The 16,472-nt window shown below is 37.0% G+C and overlaps 1 protein-coding gene across 5 annotated transcripts in view; it reads left to right on the top strand.

Moving 5' to 3' along the window:
- ETV1 (ETS variant transcription factor 1) overlaps window positions 1–16,472 on the top strand; it is a 33,845-nt gene that overhangs the window by 14,544 nt on the left and 2,829 nt on the right. For all 5 annotated transcript variants that reach the window (XM_053466410.1, XM_053466409.1, XM_053466411.1 and 2 more), the window contains 6 exons: window positions 3,503–3,632; window positions 5,069–5,257; window positions 6,577–6,824; window positions 14,613–14,681; window positions 14,777–14,845; window positions 16,258–16,427. In XM_053466410.1, the coding sequence (XP_053322385.1) occupies window positions 3,503–3,632; window positions 5,069–5,257; window positions 6,577–6,824; window positions 14,613–14,681; window positions 14,777–14,845; window positions 16,258–16,427 (875 nt within the window). The remainder of the gene's footprint in view (window positions 1–3,502; window positions 3,633–5,068; window positions 5,258–6,576; window positions 6,825–14,612; window positions 14,682–14,776; window positions 14,846–16,257; window positions 16,428–16,472) is intronic.

Raw genomic sequence — 16,472 nt, 5'->3', positions numbered from 1 at the left:
ATTGTCTTAGATATACATACAGGCCAGCTGTCTTCTGCTCGGTTTTTTATTCTTCTGGAATGTAACCAGGTGGTCATTGAGGGGCGTCTGTTATTACAGGTTTATGATCTTCATATGTTATATATATATATATAACGTCAAATACATATTTTTAACATGTTAAAAATTCTATATTTGGAACTTGGGTAAAGTTTTTATATATTTTCTTTTTCAAAAATACATTGTCGAAAAAAAATAGACTTGAAACTTGAAAATGTAATCCATATGTATTGATGAAGGCTATCATTCATCTTGTACTGCTTACTTTGAGCCTCCACATACTGATTAAATGTGCTTTATCCCTTTGGTATTGATATATAGAATTATTGAAAGTTCCCATCCAACACCTTTTGCATGTCCTCTATCTCGCATGTCCCTCAAAGTATCTAAGTTATGGATATAGAAGCTAACAAGGGCTGTTTCTTGGAAAAGTGGACTCATGGAGAATACAGGTTCATGCTTATACCAATGGGACCAAGTACGGATGCGACACACACCAAAGTAACATATGCCGCAAAACTAATGATATCCAAGGACATGGGCAGGCTGGACGTTATTGATAGAAATAAACCTTTAAGGCAAAACACATCCACACATTTAAAGAAGATAATGTAACCTGTTTTTAATTGTTCAACCTGTAGGGAGTTATGAAACTACCGAGAGAACCGAGTTAAGTAAAATCTTTTGGGTAGCAGGAACACGTCTTGCATAAATTGTGTGCATTTAGGACAGTTTCCATGTCGGTTTTCTTTGCTGAGCAATACACTAAGCCTCTGGCGATGCTGCGTAGTCCATTCACGTTAAAGATTTTTACAGTATGCAAGCAAAACGTATATAGCAGGCAGCAGGCTGGAGCCCTGCTCAGTGAATTTAATCTAATTAGTGTTGATCATGACTCCAGATGATGGTGATTTGATAAGGAATAATTTAGTACTTAACAGGCTTTTACATGCACCAACTCCATGTGGGAAGGTAAAGCAAATTGCCCAAAATGAATGTGCTGCTTTTTTGTGCAAATGCCAGTAAGCTGGAAGAGTGCCTTTTAGCAGATGCACAGTCTTTTGGTTGCGTGAAATACAGTGATTTTTTTTTTTAAGGACATCCCTCTGTTAAAATAAAGTATGTTAGCCGAGGGGTGCTGCATGTCCTAGCTGCGTTCATTAAGCCATCTCATGTTTTTATAAAAATCTACAAATGATAAATGTCAAAATAAGGTTCTGCATAGAAGTAGCCACCTCCTATGGTTCCTTGTGCCTTATATTTGGGCCAGTAAAGACTCCTTCTATTATATGGCACTGTTGCTACTCATAGAAATTCTTAAAGTACACCAAATATTGTTTATTTTCTAACGCTTTGGGAAACTAAAAGCAAGATGTTGTGTTGAAGAATAATCCAAACATCCTACATAGTAACATGCATAATACATATGCTAGTTTGAAATGCCAAAAAAACACTCTACACACATACACACACAATATATATATATATATTACCGGTACACATACACACACACACTTTTTATATATATATATATATATATATATATATATATATATATATATATATATAATATTAGTAAAGTGCCATCAAAATTGAGGTGTTGATTTTTTTTTTTTGATGTCTTTTAATTTGAAAGGAAAGAGAAGAAGAGTTCATCATGTGAAAAAAAAATCTTTGCCTCTTTAAGAAGCACAATTTGGTGCTTTTATTCTCTTGTAACATATGATCCATATGGGAATACTGACCACAGGAAATTAAATTATCTAATAGTTTTTCTTGCCGTCCACTAGCCAGTCTGGTGAAATTGACTAAAGCATATGAATGATGTATAATCTTAATTGATATTGAATTGCGTACATGCTAAAAGAACTATGTCATTTAATGTTAATTCTCTTCAGACTTCCTTTAGCATGAACCGATCGGACACTGCAGGCTTTTAGAAAATCTATTTGGCCTTGCAGTGTTTGCCCATCTGGAGGGCCAGGATAGAACTGCTGCTATTTAGTTAGTTTTTTTTGTCTTTTTAGTGTATGAGGAGAGCAGTAGCATATGAAGTCTATGTTGATGCCTATAATGTGTGCTGCGATGATTTATGAGACCTTCATAGAGAGTTGCAGAACATTCATAATGTGATAAGGTTTCAGTATGAGCAAAATAATTTCGGCTTTCCTTCTGTGTCTCTGTGAATGTTGTCTTTTGTTTTGCATCTTGAATTTGTGATCCAGCATGTGACATTCAAATACATGTTTATCGTTTGCACACAAGATGGTAAGCTTCGGCATGCACAGATTACCACTGTGTCCATGTGGCTCAATCTGGAACAGTTTGTACAGGCTCTGAATTTCAAGACCTTTGTAAAAAAATATACGGTATATATATCTCCCCATTCCACAGCCCAATGGGCGAGTTAAGAGGGACTGGGCTTTATTACCAGTTATTCCCAAACACTCCATGCACTGGATGGGGAAGAGAGAGGTCAGGACCCTATGTAGCCTTATAAGCCCTGCTCCACAGGGTCTGATGGAGAAGAACATTCACTGGCACTGGATTGGATTTTATTGGGGTCCAGAAATGCAACAGCTTGAGTTTTAAGCCAAGTTAAGTGCTGCCTCTTGTATCCATTGTACAGCGTCGTGAAATGTGATAAAACAATTAATAATCTGAGTACATACATTTTAAGTGGAAAATCATCTCCACTTGCAACCCGTTCAGGTTGAATTGAGATACATTTCCGTTCACAACATGATCATTTTTCCATATGAAACACTTGAAAAAGCATGAAATAGAGCAACTCTGGTCAAAATAGTTCATTAAAATCATCTAATACGATGTTGGGCTCAAATGTGAAGGGATACAGACATTTACCCCCAAGTATCTAAAAGATCAATACAGGAACACTTGTAATACCCAAAACTGAAAATGACTCTTAAATAAGTACATTGTATGGGTTACATATAGAAAACACTGACATTGTAAGTAAATGGTATTGTACTCACTCTACACATATCTGTCCTAATAATTCAGATGTTGAAGGCTATAGTCTAAAAAAATAGATCCTAACAAAAGAGGATGAGGTCTTCTACTCCTTTCCAGCACTGAAATTTTCCCTTCACAAATTAGCTACAAGGGACCGCTGTCAAGACGCTCATATTTAATATTAGCATAAATGGCATCATATAGGACCGAGGACATAGCGGAAATACAGCTATACAAAAGTTGAAACTACATTTGCTCTAAATTTTGAAGAAACACAGGTTATTATTTTGATTATTTATGAGTAGCATTCGTAATGGGACTGTCCTTATCTATTTACGGCATCATAATGTGTTTTTACTGCAGGATTGTTCTGTTGAAATCTCGGTTCTTGGTGAGAGTGCAGTGATGCTTGCTATGTTTGTAGTTTTTGAGCATAAATGCATCATTAATAATCTTTTATACTTTTTTTTTCTTTCTCTCTCCATAGTGGCTTTCCATGGTGTACCATTAAAAATCAAGAAAGAACCCCACAGTCCCTGCTCTGAACAAAACCCTGCTTGCAGCCAAGAACAGCCATTCAAGTTCAGCTATGGGGAGAAGTGCCTGTACAATGTCAGGTAAAAGGAATTCTGTGTTTTGGCATCTCTTTTGTTGTGTTTTGGTTTTATTTTTGGGGTATTATTGGTGTCTTTGATTGATTTTAGTAAATTTGCAATGTGTCAATAATTTCTGTTCTCGGGGGTTATTCCCCATGAATAATTACTTTTGGTTCGGGAGATTTATGGAACTAATCCAAAAACTCTACAAATTTGCTGAATTGCTATGTGCAAGGACCACCTATATATCAAATGTTTCTTTGGGCCACAACCCTCCCATAAAGCACCTGTAACTATCTCCCCCAAGGGTCCCAAAACACTATAATATTTTATGTGGCTATGAAGTAATTTTTAAGGAAATAGGATTCATTCACTAAGCTACCAACTTTGTATTTCTGCTTTGCGTAGCGATAAATTTAGAAAATATTCATAAAAATAAATGTAATATGTAGTATTGTATTGGAGTATTTTATATTCACGAATATGTTTGTTTATAATACTTTTTTTTTACTTTTTTACAAGATGTAGTCTCTTTACGGTGGCTTGTTTACTTTTTAATGGTCGGATGGGCAAACTATTGACACATGAAGGATTGTTTCTTAATGTACTGACTGACGGTACGAGCTTTTTAAGACTCAAATAATAAAGCGTCCCACTTGACCAAACAAGCCGATGTTATTGTATTGCCTACAAAGTAACTCTGCCTACTTACTGCCGATTGGAATTAAAAAGTATCTGCGTTTTTTGGTCCTTGAAAGCATTGCTTTTTGCGTACGGCTTTAAGTGCTCCGTTTTGGCTCCATATTTTACTACTTGAATTTTTAATATACAGATATCCAAAAGAAAGAGCATCTAAATAAATGTGCGCAATCGTACGTGTTGTAAAGCAAATGCTGTCATTATGCCCAAAGAAATGTATTTGTGGTAAGAAAGAGTTTAGGATGCCTGCTACCGCAATTGAAGAATTATCTATAACGCAGCAGCCGAGGCTTTTGAATCTACTGGTGCCTTCTATGCAAACTCAGCAGATGAGTTCACAATCTCCATCTAAAGAGATTAAGACACCTTTCTAATTTACTCATCTTGAAGTTGCCATTTTTTTTTTTTAAATATAATTTATGACGCTCTTTTGGGGCCCTTGGCTTTTCGTTCCTTTACATGAAAAATAATGCTTTTCAGCAGAGTGTTTTGAAAAAGCTTTTTAACCTTTGCTTTCTTTACTGTAATGCATTTTTGTTTAGCATAGCCCAGACAGGCTTTTAAAGTGATTTACATTATGCCGTTCATCCAGGGAAGAATGGATTGTGACTTGTAGGTATATTAGGTATGAGATCAGGTTACCTTTCTGCTGTTTACTTTGATATGTAAATGCCTCCGGCTTTAATCATTTTGACCTGTGTTACTTACCGTGATTGCGGCGGTCTTCGTTTTTTTTAATCGTCGGTTTTATTTTGCAGTGCCTATGATCAGAAACCACAAGTTGGAATGAGGCCCTCAAACCCACCAACGCCCTCAAGCACTCCTGTGTCCCCTCTGCATCATGCGTCGCCCACTGCAGCTCAGACCCCAAAACCAGACAGAATTTTCCCGACTCCTCTTCCTCCATCACAGCCCATCCCCGACAACAGCTATTCCATGGACCATAGGTAAAAAAAAGACTTCTAAATTCACAAAAATTAATGCAGCGTGATCTGAACAACAAGTACACATTTTAATATTTATATGTTTAAACATACACAATTTTGTATAGCAACGGAACGCTTAGAAATTGCCTTTAATGTAGATTTTAACTCTTTGCCCTATACAAAGTTTGTTTTTTCTTTTCTTTTTTCAGTACATGTGTAGTAGGTTTAGGTAAAATCTATGGAAGGAATAGGTAGAAATGTTTCATATGTAAAAATCGTCTCTTTAGATATGGTAACATGAATAAAAAAAGTCTTAACTTGGAAAGAGAACTAGAATGCAAAGGTAGGGCACACTGATAATCGTTTGTATATGTTTAATCCACATAGAAGTATGGAAATTCTTATTTTGTATATCGTTTGCATTGCAAATCCTTGTAACACTGCCTGAAATGCTACTATATTGGCAAATGTTTTTAAATCGAATGCTTTGGATGCAAAAGCTTGTTGCAGATTTTAGATCCTAATACACGTTCCTGATGTGCGATGGAATATGACTTTGATTAAGCCTGGTCCATCTTGAAAGTTGCCCAACTATTGACTTTGTGGAAATAGACTTATTTCTATTCGCTTTTCTTAGGGAATATGCATTTAATCGTTAGTGTACAAATCTGCAGCAGTCGGCCAGGAAAGGGTCAATTAGTGAAGATATCATGACAGTTTGATGATGTCAATTTTTTTTGAGAAAAACAAATGACTTAATTATATCAGTTCACTTGAAAAATCAGGCAGATAGAACATTCAGACCTTGCTCTGCTAAGTGCAACTAAAAAAGGTACTGCAGTATATAAAGAACATCAAATCAAGCAGAAAAATGGAATAGCATTTATATGAAATGTTTATGCATATGAATTTAAGACGATCTTCTTCGAGAAATAAGTTCACCGTATCAAGGGAGCTGGTAATTCCCGAGACCTGACCCACGAAAAGCCTATTGTCTTGGTAAAATGTCGTATCATCATGTATTTACTTACTAACATGGCTAGGCCAATATATTTTATTATGTTCAACATGGACCCATAGGGTATATTGTCTTTCTTAATTGTAGCGAATGTAGATCACCTGTTTCATGTTCGCAGGAAGCAATAGTGGTCCATAAGGTGTATTAACTTCCTGAGCTAAAAGGTATAGAGTGTATTCTTTCATTTAGTTTTGAGATAGTTGTGCTGCATAGACTGACACTGGGCTCAAATAATAATTAAAAAAAAAGTTATGTTTTTCCATGTGCAAAAGAATCTCCTAAACTTATCCTGTTTTTTTTTGTTTGTTTGTTTTTTAAATAGATTTCGCCGGCAACTTTCTGAGCCATGCAATTCTTTCCCACCCCTGCCTGCCATGCCAAGGGAAGGACGTCCGTTGTACCAGAGACAGATGTCCGAGCCAAGCATTCAGTTTCCTCCGCAAGGATTTAAACAAGAATATCACGATCCAGTGTATGAACACAACCCCATGGTTGGAAATACACCCAACCAAACCTACCCGCCGCCTATCATGATAAAGCAAGAACCTAGAGATTTCGCTTATGACTCAGGTAAATTAATGTTTTTACGCGATGTGCCACGTGAAATGCTACTCTGAAAACTCACCGAAACATTTACATTGGGTATTCTGAAATCCGCAGTTGTTAGATTAGTAGATGGTAAAACGGACTTCAAAAAGGTTCTCAGGGAAAACGGGCGGTGATGTAGTAATAATTTACATGATTTCATTTAGCACAGATACAGAGCCTGGCATGAGACCCGTAGTACTGAGCAATATGCCTCTTTAGGAACGTCACCATATATTCTAATGGCTTAACTAATTAATTCAGATTAGAGAAAACACATACTAATATATTACTGTGTTGTGACACCTTAGTTAAAATGATCCTTTACGTTCCTAAATAGTTTTCTCAGAACATTCATTATAATGTATTTAGAACTACATCCGATGCATTTGAGGAACATAGAACTTCTAAAGAGTTCTGTATGACTGTTCGAATAGTTATGGTGATGGAGTAGACCATCGGCATTGCTTACTGTATTTATAGCTTGTGTTCTTGTGTAAAACATCTTATTAGTATTGAGATTACTTTGCTAATTAATGTGAAGATTTTCCCACTTATGTTGATATTGTTCGTGTATTCAGAGACCGACGTATTGTTAGCTGTATAGAATAATTTTGGCTCCATGCCAAACGCTGGGTGAAAAACAAAACATTTAGTTTTCTATGTCAATTGTTGTATGTGTAGGATTATGCTATTTTGAAGGAGTAAGGCAAAATCAAAATTGTGTCTTTTTTTTACAGACTAAATAATAATAATAATGAGTGTTTAATTTTGTACCGGCCATCAAAACCAAAACTCATGCAATTTTAATGTGTGGGCTTTGGAGAGTGTTTTTCTTGGCCACAAATTCCCTGCATTTAAGAGGCTGTAATCTTATGTCCCAAAAACTCTGTCAATATCTGTGGGTTGCTTTTTTTTCTTGTGCTCTTGCCATCTGTCCTTCAAAATTATTAGTTCTCCAGGGGTCATAGTACATGCATTTTGTTTATGGAATGAAAGTTACTTAAGCCTTCTGTTGGCTTCACATTTTCTAGTCTGTATAGCAGTTAATTTGGTACGGCATCTTGCTGTTTATTCCTTTCTAAAGTTCTAATTTTCCTACTTCTATAACAAAAAAAAATGACAGTCTACACTTTACAGTAGAATATTACACGGAAGTGTTGGTGCTAGAAGTTGACCTTGAAGCCTTGTCTCAAAGGGAAACTTGGAGATCAGAGAGTCAGAATGACCTTTCCGCTGCCGTGCGTTGGTTTTGGGATGTCGGTTTGAACCTAACATGACAGATTTTCCAAACTCTATACTATTAAACTGTATCTGACACCTTGGAGAGTTCTCTGTCATAAAGAATAGCTTCACCAGCTAAATATATTCTTTATACGTTCCATTTTTCAGAAGGCTTAATAGGGGTTATTTTGTCTCTGCTTATTGTAGAATAGCCATTTGTTTAACCTGTTTATTCTCACTCCAGTATATGAAGCTGTTGGATAAGATCTGTCTTAGATTTCCAGTGTCAGGGTGTGTGACACTAGTAAAGGTGAATGCTTTCAAGTGAACTGATATAATTAAATACTTTTTCATGATAAATGGTGAGAACGCGAGAAAGAGAGTAAAAATAAATAAAATGCAGTAGATAGTTGGAAGTCCATACAACACATCTTGACCATCTTCCTGACTTTAGGAAGTCAAGAACATTTTAACTAAAAAGCATGACAACATAAGTTGTTTTGTTTAAGAAAAAAAATAACCTTTTAGGGAAAGCGTGATGGACCTCTGAATTATCACTGTAGTACTTGTGATAAAAAACAAAAAAAAATTAGAAAAGTAAACCTGTGCGATATGTACATTGAGCCATTCTTTAAAAATAAGTTATGGAACTTCCGTGGTCACCTTATTTGTGATTAATACCAAAATATGTGGAAAATTCAATGTGTTAGCTAGAAATTGAGCCACCCAATCAGTGATTTGTATGCACGTTATTAAATATTTAGATAAGTCTTTAAATGATACTCATAGCTGTATTTTTGTAAATACCTGGTTATTAAAATAATATATTTTAGTGTTTTGTGCGGTAAGAATGATTGCAAGCACCTATTCTGATTTGTTTGATTTCGACTCTGAATGCTCCACTGAACCTGCATGGTTGCTTTCTACTTAATCATGGGTCACAAAGCTTTTCAATTGTCGCCATGCTTATTTTAATGCATTGAACTGTTAAGACCATGCTTCCTTATTATTGCAAATAAAACATAACCTTAAATTAACCGGGAGCTGAAACTTAAATCAAAAATAAAATGATCCTTTTCTTTTTAACTAGCCCTTATCTTATTTTGTATTTTCCTCCCTCTTGGGTGGCTATGCAACAATTTAAGGTGGGGCACAGAGATTAATTCAAGGAAATTGCACAAAGTGTAAATTTACAAAGAAACAACCAACAAAGGATTGTAGGTACAAAGACTATCTTTGTTTTGGAAGACACTGTCCTTTAAATAGTGTTAAATTCCCCTTTTGTATATGCAAGACACAAATGGTTTTGTTCAGGAAAGCAAAAACTTTTGTGCTTGGGTAGATTACATATTCATGTGTTCTAAATCTTGTTTTTGCTCCTATAATTAAAAAAAAAAAAAAGTCACCATTAGATATATACATTTTTGTAACACAAGTGCTAGGAAAAAACCTCATATAACCCTACGTACGGATTAGAGCCGGGTAGAAACCTAGTCAATTGAATTATGTATATAATTGACTTGGTAAACGTGGATCATGTGATTGCTTTGTTCTTGGTAGCTAGTCTTGCAAGGCATTTTCAAAATGTCAAGAAGGGCCTCTAGTATATTTTAGACATTTTTTTTCTTGGCTTATTTATGAATACATTTAAAGGAAATTGTTGAATATTGTTTCATAGCTTTTTGTTTGTCATCTAGGCTTCTAGGGCTATTTTTATTCAGGACTGTATTTATTCCTAACTATGTGTTGTTGTGTAGTGAAACTATTAAAAATAGTTGTTATTGGTAATTGAGGGATATATGAGTAGTAACTAGAGTGCATCTTCCTCATTCCCCATTCAAAGTGTGCCAGTGGCGATGGGTAACCAGTGCAAACAGGAAGTTAAGTTGTTGTTCCCAATGGTATGCACATAAAGTAGGTGTGTAAATACCATGACACTGTGTTCTGTTCAGCAAGGCGCGACAAACCCCAGGCGCCAGGTCAACAAGCAATTGCTTCCTGTAACTAGGGCTTTGCGGGGGAGCACTCTTCTTCTGCATTGCTGTAGGGGCATCCTCCCCGGTACCGCCAACACCAACCTGACATGCTGCACATACCACTGGCCCGTGTTCCCTTTAGCCCCAGCATGCTGAGTTTGAGCATGAGGAGATGGCGTTGTTTCCTGGTGCTCAGACTCGAGCAGCATGTAAGGACCAGCAGGGAGCAGGCAGCCGAAGGGCTGTTCTAAGCCAACAAAAGTAGAGGTGAATGAGTGTGTGAATATGTTACCGTGTGTGTGAGTATGTTAGTGTGTGTTAGTATTGAGAGGAAAAACGTGCTCCTAGATAAAACACATTTTTCAAACCCTCTGTACTGTCAGTTTAGGTCTTAGGATGTTGATTGTTATGCCAAGTCCAAAACCTTTGCTTTATAAATGAAACAATGTAATGACTTTTCTCAGGTTTGGGAAAGAAATATCTGTAATGTTTATAGAAATCTTTGTAAAAATACATGATTATGTGTATTAAAAAAAGTTTTTTTTTAATTATTTTACATTTTCTGTTGCTCTACTGGAGCGCCACCTGCTGACCTCTAAGAGATTGTCCTTGTGAGAAAGAGTTAAGTTTAGAATGCACCAAAGCAGCAGTTGTGATAGTAACAGCATATTTTTAAAATCCCATTAAATATATGCCACTCTTCCAAATAAAGTGGTGGGTAGTTCCGCTTTGTGCAAGGTCCAGATCATTAACATTGATCGTTGGGACACCCAAAGGATATCACAACTGACTGCTTGGGTGTCTGCACACCTCGGAGCGGCGCAGCTTTTTTTTTGCCCGTGTCATAATTGTGTCAGGATCTCTCTCTACCTCTGAACATCTCCAGCAGAAACTTTTCACTTGGGTTGAGCAGAAGCTGCACCCACAGACACACTGGAGCTTCCAGTTCCAGGACCCAAGAGACCGGTCACAGTGTGGTTTAGCATGGGATGAGGGTCCACAGCCTACAAGCTGCCAGGTTATAGAGGATCAGTGTGGCATCTCTATAAGCAAATACCAGTATTTTCTAGATTAAGAATAAGTACTGTGATATGTCATCGAACAAGAGTAAACATATCAGTAAGAACACAATAAGTACAATAAGTTAAGCCTAAATAGATGGTAGGTTTGAATATATGCTTTCTTAGCTGATCGTTTACCCCCTTAACCATACATTGTCTCAGGACATATATATTATAACAAGATTTAGCGATCTTTTGGATATATTTTGGCATTAACGTTTACCAGCAAAACTGCGTTGGGTTAGAGTAGATTTGCAAGGCAGTACATAAATATTGTGGAGATCAACAGTTACTGTAAGTGCTATTGTCTGGTTATTTGATTTGAGAATTGAGAGCACAGCCTGGATTTACTCCTTGTGCATTAACAAAGGTCAAATGAACACATGCTACATTTTAAATCCATAATGGATGTCTGAAGACTGCCTTAAAGCGGTCACGTGAGTCTTACCTATGACTGATTGATCCCCAAGGGCTGGGCCTTGTATGCAATGTCTCTGCATGAATGGACTTAGCATAGCTTGAAGTTTCATTCATAAAACCGAGGAGGTGGAAAAAAAAAAACCTGTTCAATAACAGAGAGCTAGCTGGAGGGTGTAGAGTTCCATCATCTCCTCTGCTGCCAGATAACTTAAGCAATGATTCATATTCATCGGCTCTGCCAATATGTTATATGACTCCATTTTATAGTCTCGCTGTGCTGCTAATGTATAGTGAGCGACAAGACTGCATTCTAAACGCCGAAAGATAAACAGGAACCGGTTGGTCTGAATTCCATTCAAATGTCATTCAATTCACGATCTGTTTGTGCAGCTTACAGACTGGAAAGTGTAGTAGCCGCACAGGTGGACTACAGTGTTCAGTAGCAGACGTGCAGCTGCGAGCAAGGGGCAAAAGGGGGCTTTTATTCATTGCTGAAAATAAGCCCCTGTAAAATTGAGGTACTAGCATTATTTAGGGCTGTTCTAGGTTTGTATATTTTCACAAAGGAGGTGCAGAGATGCCGAAGGCCCTGTCTCTATCACGTTACAGATTATCAAGTTATTTTGGGCGTAAATATAAAAAATTTATGTATGCGGATGCATAGTTATACCAGATTTAAAAAAAAAAACTATTGCATGTTCTGTAATCGGCCTGAATGTCTTCTCACAAAAAATAAATCTTAGCCTAAGGGATTTACTAGAAGGAAAACCCAGTTCTGTAAAAAAAAATAAAATAAATAAAAAAAAGTCAAAAAAAAAAAAAAAAAAAAAAAACAAACCTGGTGGTATAAAAAAAGTAAGAGAACTCATATGACCTGTCTAAGCTGGTATTAATCAAGCTGTCTTCAAATTACCCACATCTGCAAGGTTTTCCTGCTTAATCTCTTGTGTTAGAGAAGTGTCTAATAGTATTTTTTAATTTGACTTAATATTACTTTGACCAGTACAAATAATATATATTTTTTTAAATTTTAAAAATATAAATATCCTTTTTTTCCCCTTGAATTAATATATAGTTTTTGTTGAGAATGCTGTCAGAAATGTTTATAAGGGGTGAACCAGCGATGAATTCTGTTTCTATATTCTTACACGATGTACGTATGGTATTTAGTCTGTTGAATTAGTGATAATGCCAATTCACGGTAATCTACTTTATCACAGATGTAGAAGTGGATTGAAGATAGTCAGAATTACATTTGCTTTGCTTAAGCCATGTCTTAATCATAAGGAGAGAGACAATTAGTCTTCAGCGTCCACTAATTGTTTGCTTTGAAGTAACCCCGTTTAACCGGTGCAAATAGTTCTGTGTTTTTGCATCAACATTTAGTACAGTTTGAAACTGTAAATGCTAAATTTCATTGATGTGACTTGTTATTAGATAAGGTAAAAATCAAAGCAGCGGGCAATTTAATTAGCTGCAATTTTTCTGGGCAAGTCATTACTTTGATGAACTTCAGAGCAATGTTTATGGCTCCTAATTAACCATGTTAGTCATTTGATTGAATAATCACTTTGGAAATGTTTCTGCAATTTGATTAGGCCCTGACCCACTCTGATAGCCATAAATTAACGGTTAGACCTTTTGAGTAACAGGACTCTGGGTAATCTACAGGGAGTTGGATCTTCATAAAGGCATCATCTGAGTTGCATAGGTTATCGGCCTCTAGCGAAGTGCCTGTAAAAAGTCTCAAGATTTATAAACGAGCTACTGCAGGCGTAGGTGGACCTGAAACAGAAGCACCTGCCAGGACGTGGAAATGGTGGTGGGCATCTGAGAACCCCCCAGCTACACTTCTGTGCGGCCTCTATTGGGGAATTAATACATTGACACAAGAAGAAAGCTGAAAGGGGGGGTCGTATTGCGGATCTGACACTTCCCCAAATTATCCTTTTTATAGTTTCATACCTAATGGACATATGTAATAGTGCTAATACACGCATCATATATGAACTATTATTTAACATTCCAACTAATGAATACCATGTGGAAACGTATTTGATTTCATGTTCTCAGGGTCCGCATAATTACTCCTCCCCACTAACGGGTCTCTGCCCTGTTCCTAATATGTTGATTGGCTGAGGAAGCCATTATAAGGATGGGTGAGGAGTGGAGTTAGGTGAAAATGTTCATGTTTCCGTGGCTGTTGGTGTTTACTTTGTGGCTGTTGTCACTTGTCGGTGCTCTCTTAGGAGTTACGGCAGGAGCGGTGACATTGGGAAGGTTCCGTGGTAACACCAGTAAGAGCAATCTGTTCAGCATTAACTATGAGTTAGACTAAGCTTAACAGGGGTGATTTCTAAATGTGTTGCAGCTCCAATATTTTTTATGCAAAACTGTGATTGTGCCAATGTATACATTTTGTGGCAAAATATTCTGGAATGTATCATCCATTTTGGAAGAGGTCATCCGAGGTGAAAGGGGTTTCGCTGTATACACGGGCCACTTTTATAGCATGTTGCGTTTCCATGAAATATGAAGAATATGGGATTTGAACTTATTAGGAGTGCAGTGCCTTTACAATTTTAAAATGTTTTATATATATGATATATAGAACCTGTGTATGATAGCCTCGTGATCAATGTAACCGTGCATGCCACTATGTGGCAACTCCAACAATAATTATATTTTAATAGTTGTGTGGAATTAGTGGAACTTAATTAACATTGAAAAGGATAGGTTATGGAACTATAAAAAAAATAGATAGCGTTGATTATTAAAAGAAGAAAAAAAAATGCCATTTAACTAAAATGTGATTGCCAAAGGAGTTGACCTTTAGCAAGGTTGATTATGCTGAAAGTTTGAGTTCAAGTGACTGTGTTAGATGAAATCAATGTTCCTTATGTTCTAGCTTCAGTCTGCAGAGCCATGTGCGTGTGTCTGCGAAAGCGTTAACAATGTGTTGACAGGTTGCCTTTTGCTGGAACTTATGTCCCTTTCTGTTACTCTTCTGTCTGCAGCTTGTCTCATTGATAACCCGCACGCTTTCAATCCCAGGCACTCCTTTGATTAACGTGATTATATTCTTTTTACAGAAGTGCCTAGCTGCCATTCCATTTACATGAGGCAAGAAGCTTACCTTCCTCATCCCAATGGAGTAGAAGGTATGTCTATGTAATCTGTTTCTTACATGCTTCACCAAGTGATCTATGTATTTTGAGTTTATATGTGATGTTCCGTGTCTCTGCTTCAATCGTAGGTTGCATGTTTGAGAAGGGGCCGCGTCAGTTCTTTGACGACACGTGTGTTGTTCCTGAGAAGTTTGATGGTATGTATGTTTTCATACAGCAAATGTGGTGCAGTTTGATACTGATAAGTCTTTCAATGTCCTGATTCTGCCAGGAGCTCTAAAACCTCCCATCAATTCTCTATTTTTCTCTATTTAAAAAAAAAAACACAATGTGAATAAAAATGGTAGCCTTTAACGTAAATATTTTTGCTTGTGTAATGTATTCTAAGAGGTTTATATGCATCCCTTTGCTTGGTCGCAACCTTATGGAACGCATCTGAATACCAGTTTTGTTGGGTTTTGATATGATTTGAGGAATTTTGAAGCCTATAGGTTAAATGTAATCCCTAAAATCAGATTTTTGGCTTTGAAACACTTTGGAGTAGGTATGAAGCGTTCTTCTGCAAACTCCATTGGGTGAAGCAAGCATTTGTTTGAAACATTATTTATGGGACCGCTCTTCTTAATGTCCCCCCCCCATGCTTGCCGAGCCAGCTCTGGAGTTGAGGGACGGTGAAAGCACAGGAGATGATTGCGGGTGGACACATCTCCTGAATGGCAAAATCCTAGGAACTTAAAAAGGGGCAAATGCATTTGCAAGGGGGCGTCACAAAAATTAAGGGACCACTCAGCTGTAATGTGCGTTAAGTACTAAAATGGTTTTATCTTTGGAAATTAATTGGGCAAAGGAGCTATATTTTTGGGTGGTTCTCATCCTCATGAAACAACGCACCCCTCCCTAAAATAGTGCACCCCCCACCCCCAAATGTGCCAATCCATATGAATACTTCCCAGCCTTGAAAAAGCTGTAACGTACTGTGCTACATGTTGGATGTTTGCATATTTTGTCATACAAACCAGGTTAGGGGATAAACATAGAAAGTATGTAGCTTTATGTCCTGAACATGAGCCTTACTATACAAATCTAAACTTATACATATAATACAAAAAATAACTATAAATTATAACTATAAACTAATAAATATATTTTTATGTATGGGTGATCAGCAATTGGAAAATGACTAGTCAGCACCTGTGTCATACCTACCGACTTACTGGAACATCCAGAGATGCTGTGCTTCACAAGGAGACCTTTTTTTTTTTACTGCGGCACTTAAGGGTTAATCAATCTTGCCATGTGATTGTGACAGGCATCAACAGTTAGCGGGTCAACTGGAGTACAGAATGAGCAGCTAATTGGGAGTGCTGGTCTGGAGAATTAGTCAGGATCCTTTGCAGCATCGCTTTTGATTAGTTGCTTGTTAAAGTTTCTGAAACCCAACAACATAGGCTTTACTTTGCCGTTATATCTCTGTAGTTTGGTTGATGGTTGTAGCATGAGAAGTTTACCGACTGACGTGTAATAAAGTTCTGTGCCAATAGAAACAAAAAATGTTTATTCCATTTAATAACCATTTTAAATAAAATTCTTTTTTTTTTTTCTTTTACAGGTGACATTAAGCAGGAGCCAGGCTTGTACCGCGAGGGGCCTACATATCAGAGGAGAGGTTCACTTCAGTTGTGGCAGTTCTTGGTGGCACTCCTTGATGACCCAGCGAACTCTCACTTCATTGCATGGACAGGCAGGGGAATGGAGTTTAAACTCATTGAGCCAGAGGAGGTGCGGATTTATTTTGTATTGATTATTTTAATCAGCAAGGACATG

The sequence above is a fragment of the Spea bombifrons genome, chromosome 5, assembly GCF_027358695.1.
Source record: "Spea bombifrons isolate aSpeBom1 chromosome 5, aSpeBom1.2.pri, whole genome shotgun sequence".
Taxonomy (NCBI): domain Eukaryota; kingdom Metazoa; phylum Chordata; class Amphibia; order Anura; family Pelobatidae; genus Spea; species Spea bombifrons.
The sequence above is the reverse complement of the archived record's forward strand: the minus strand, read 5'-3'. Positions and strand labels throughout refer to the sequence as shown.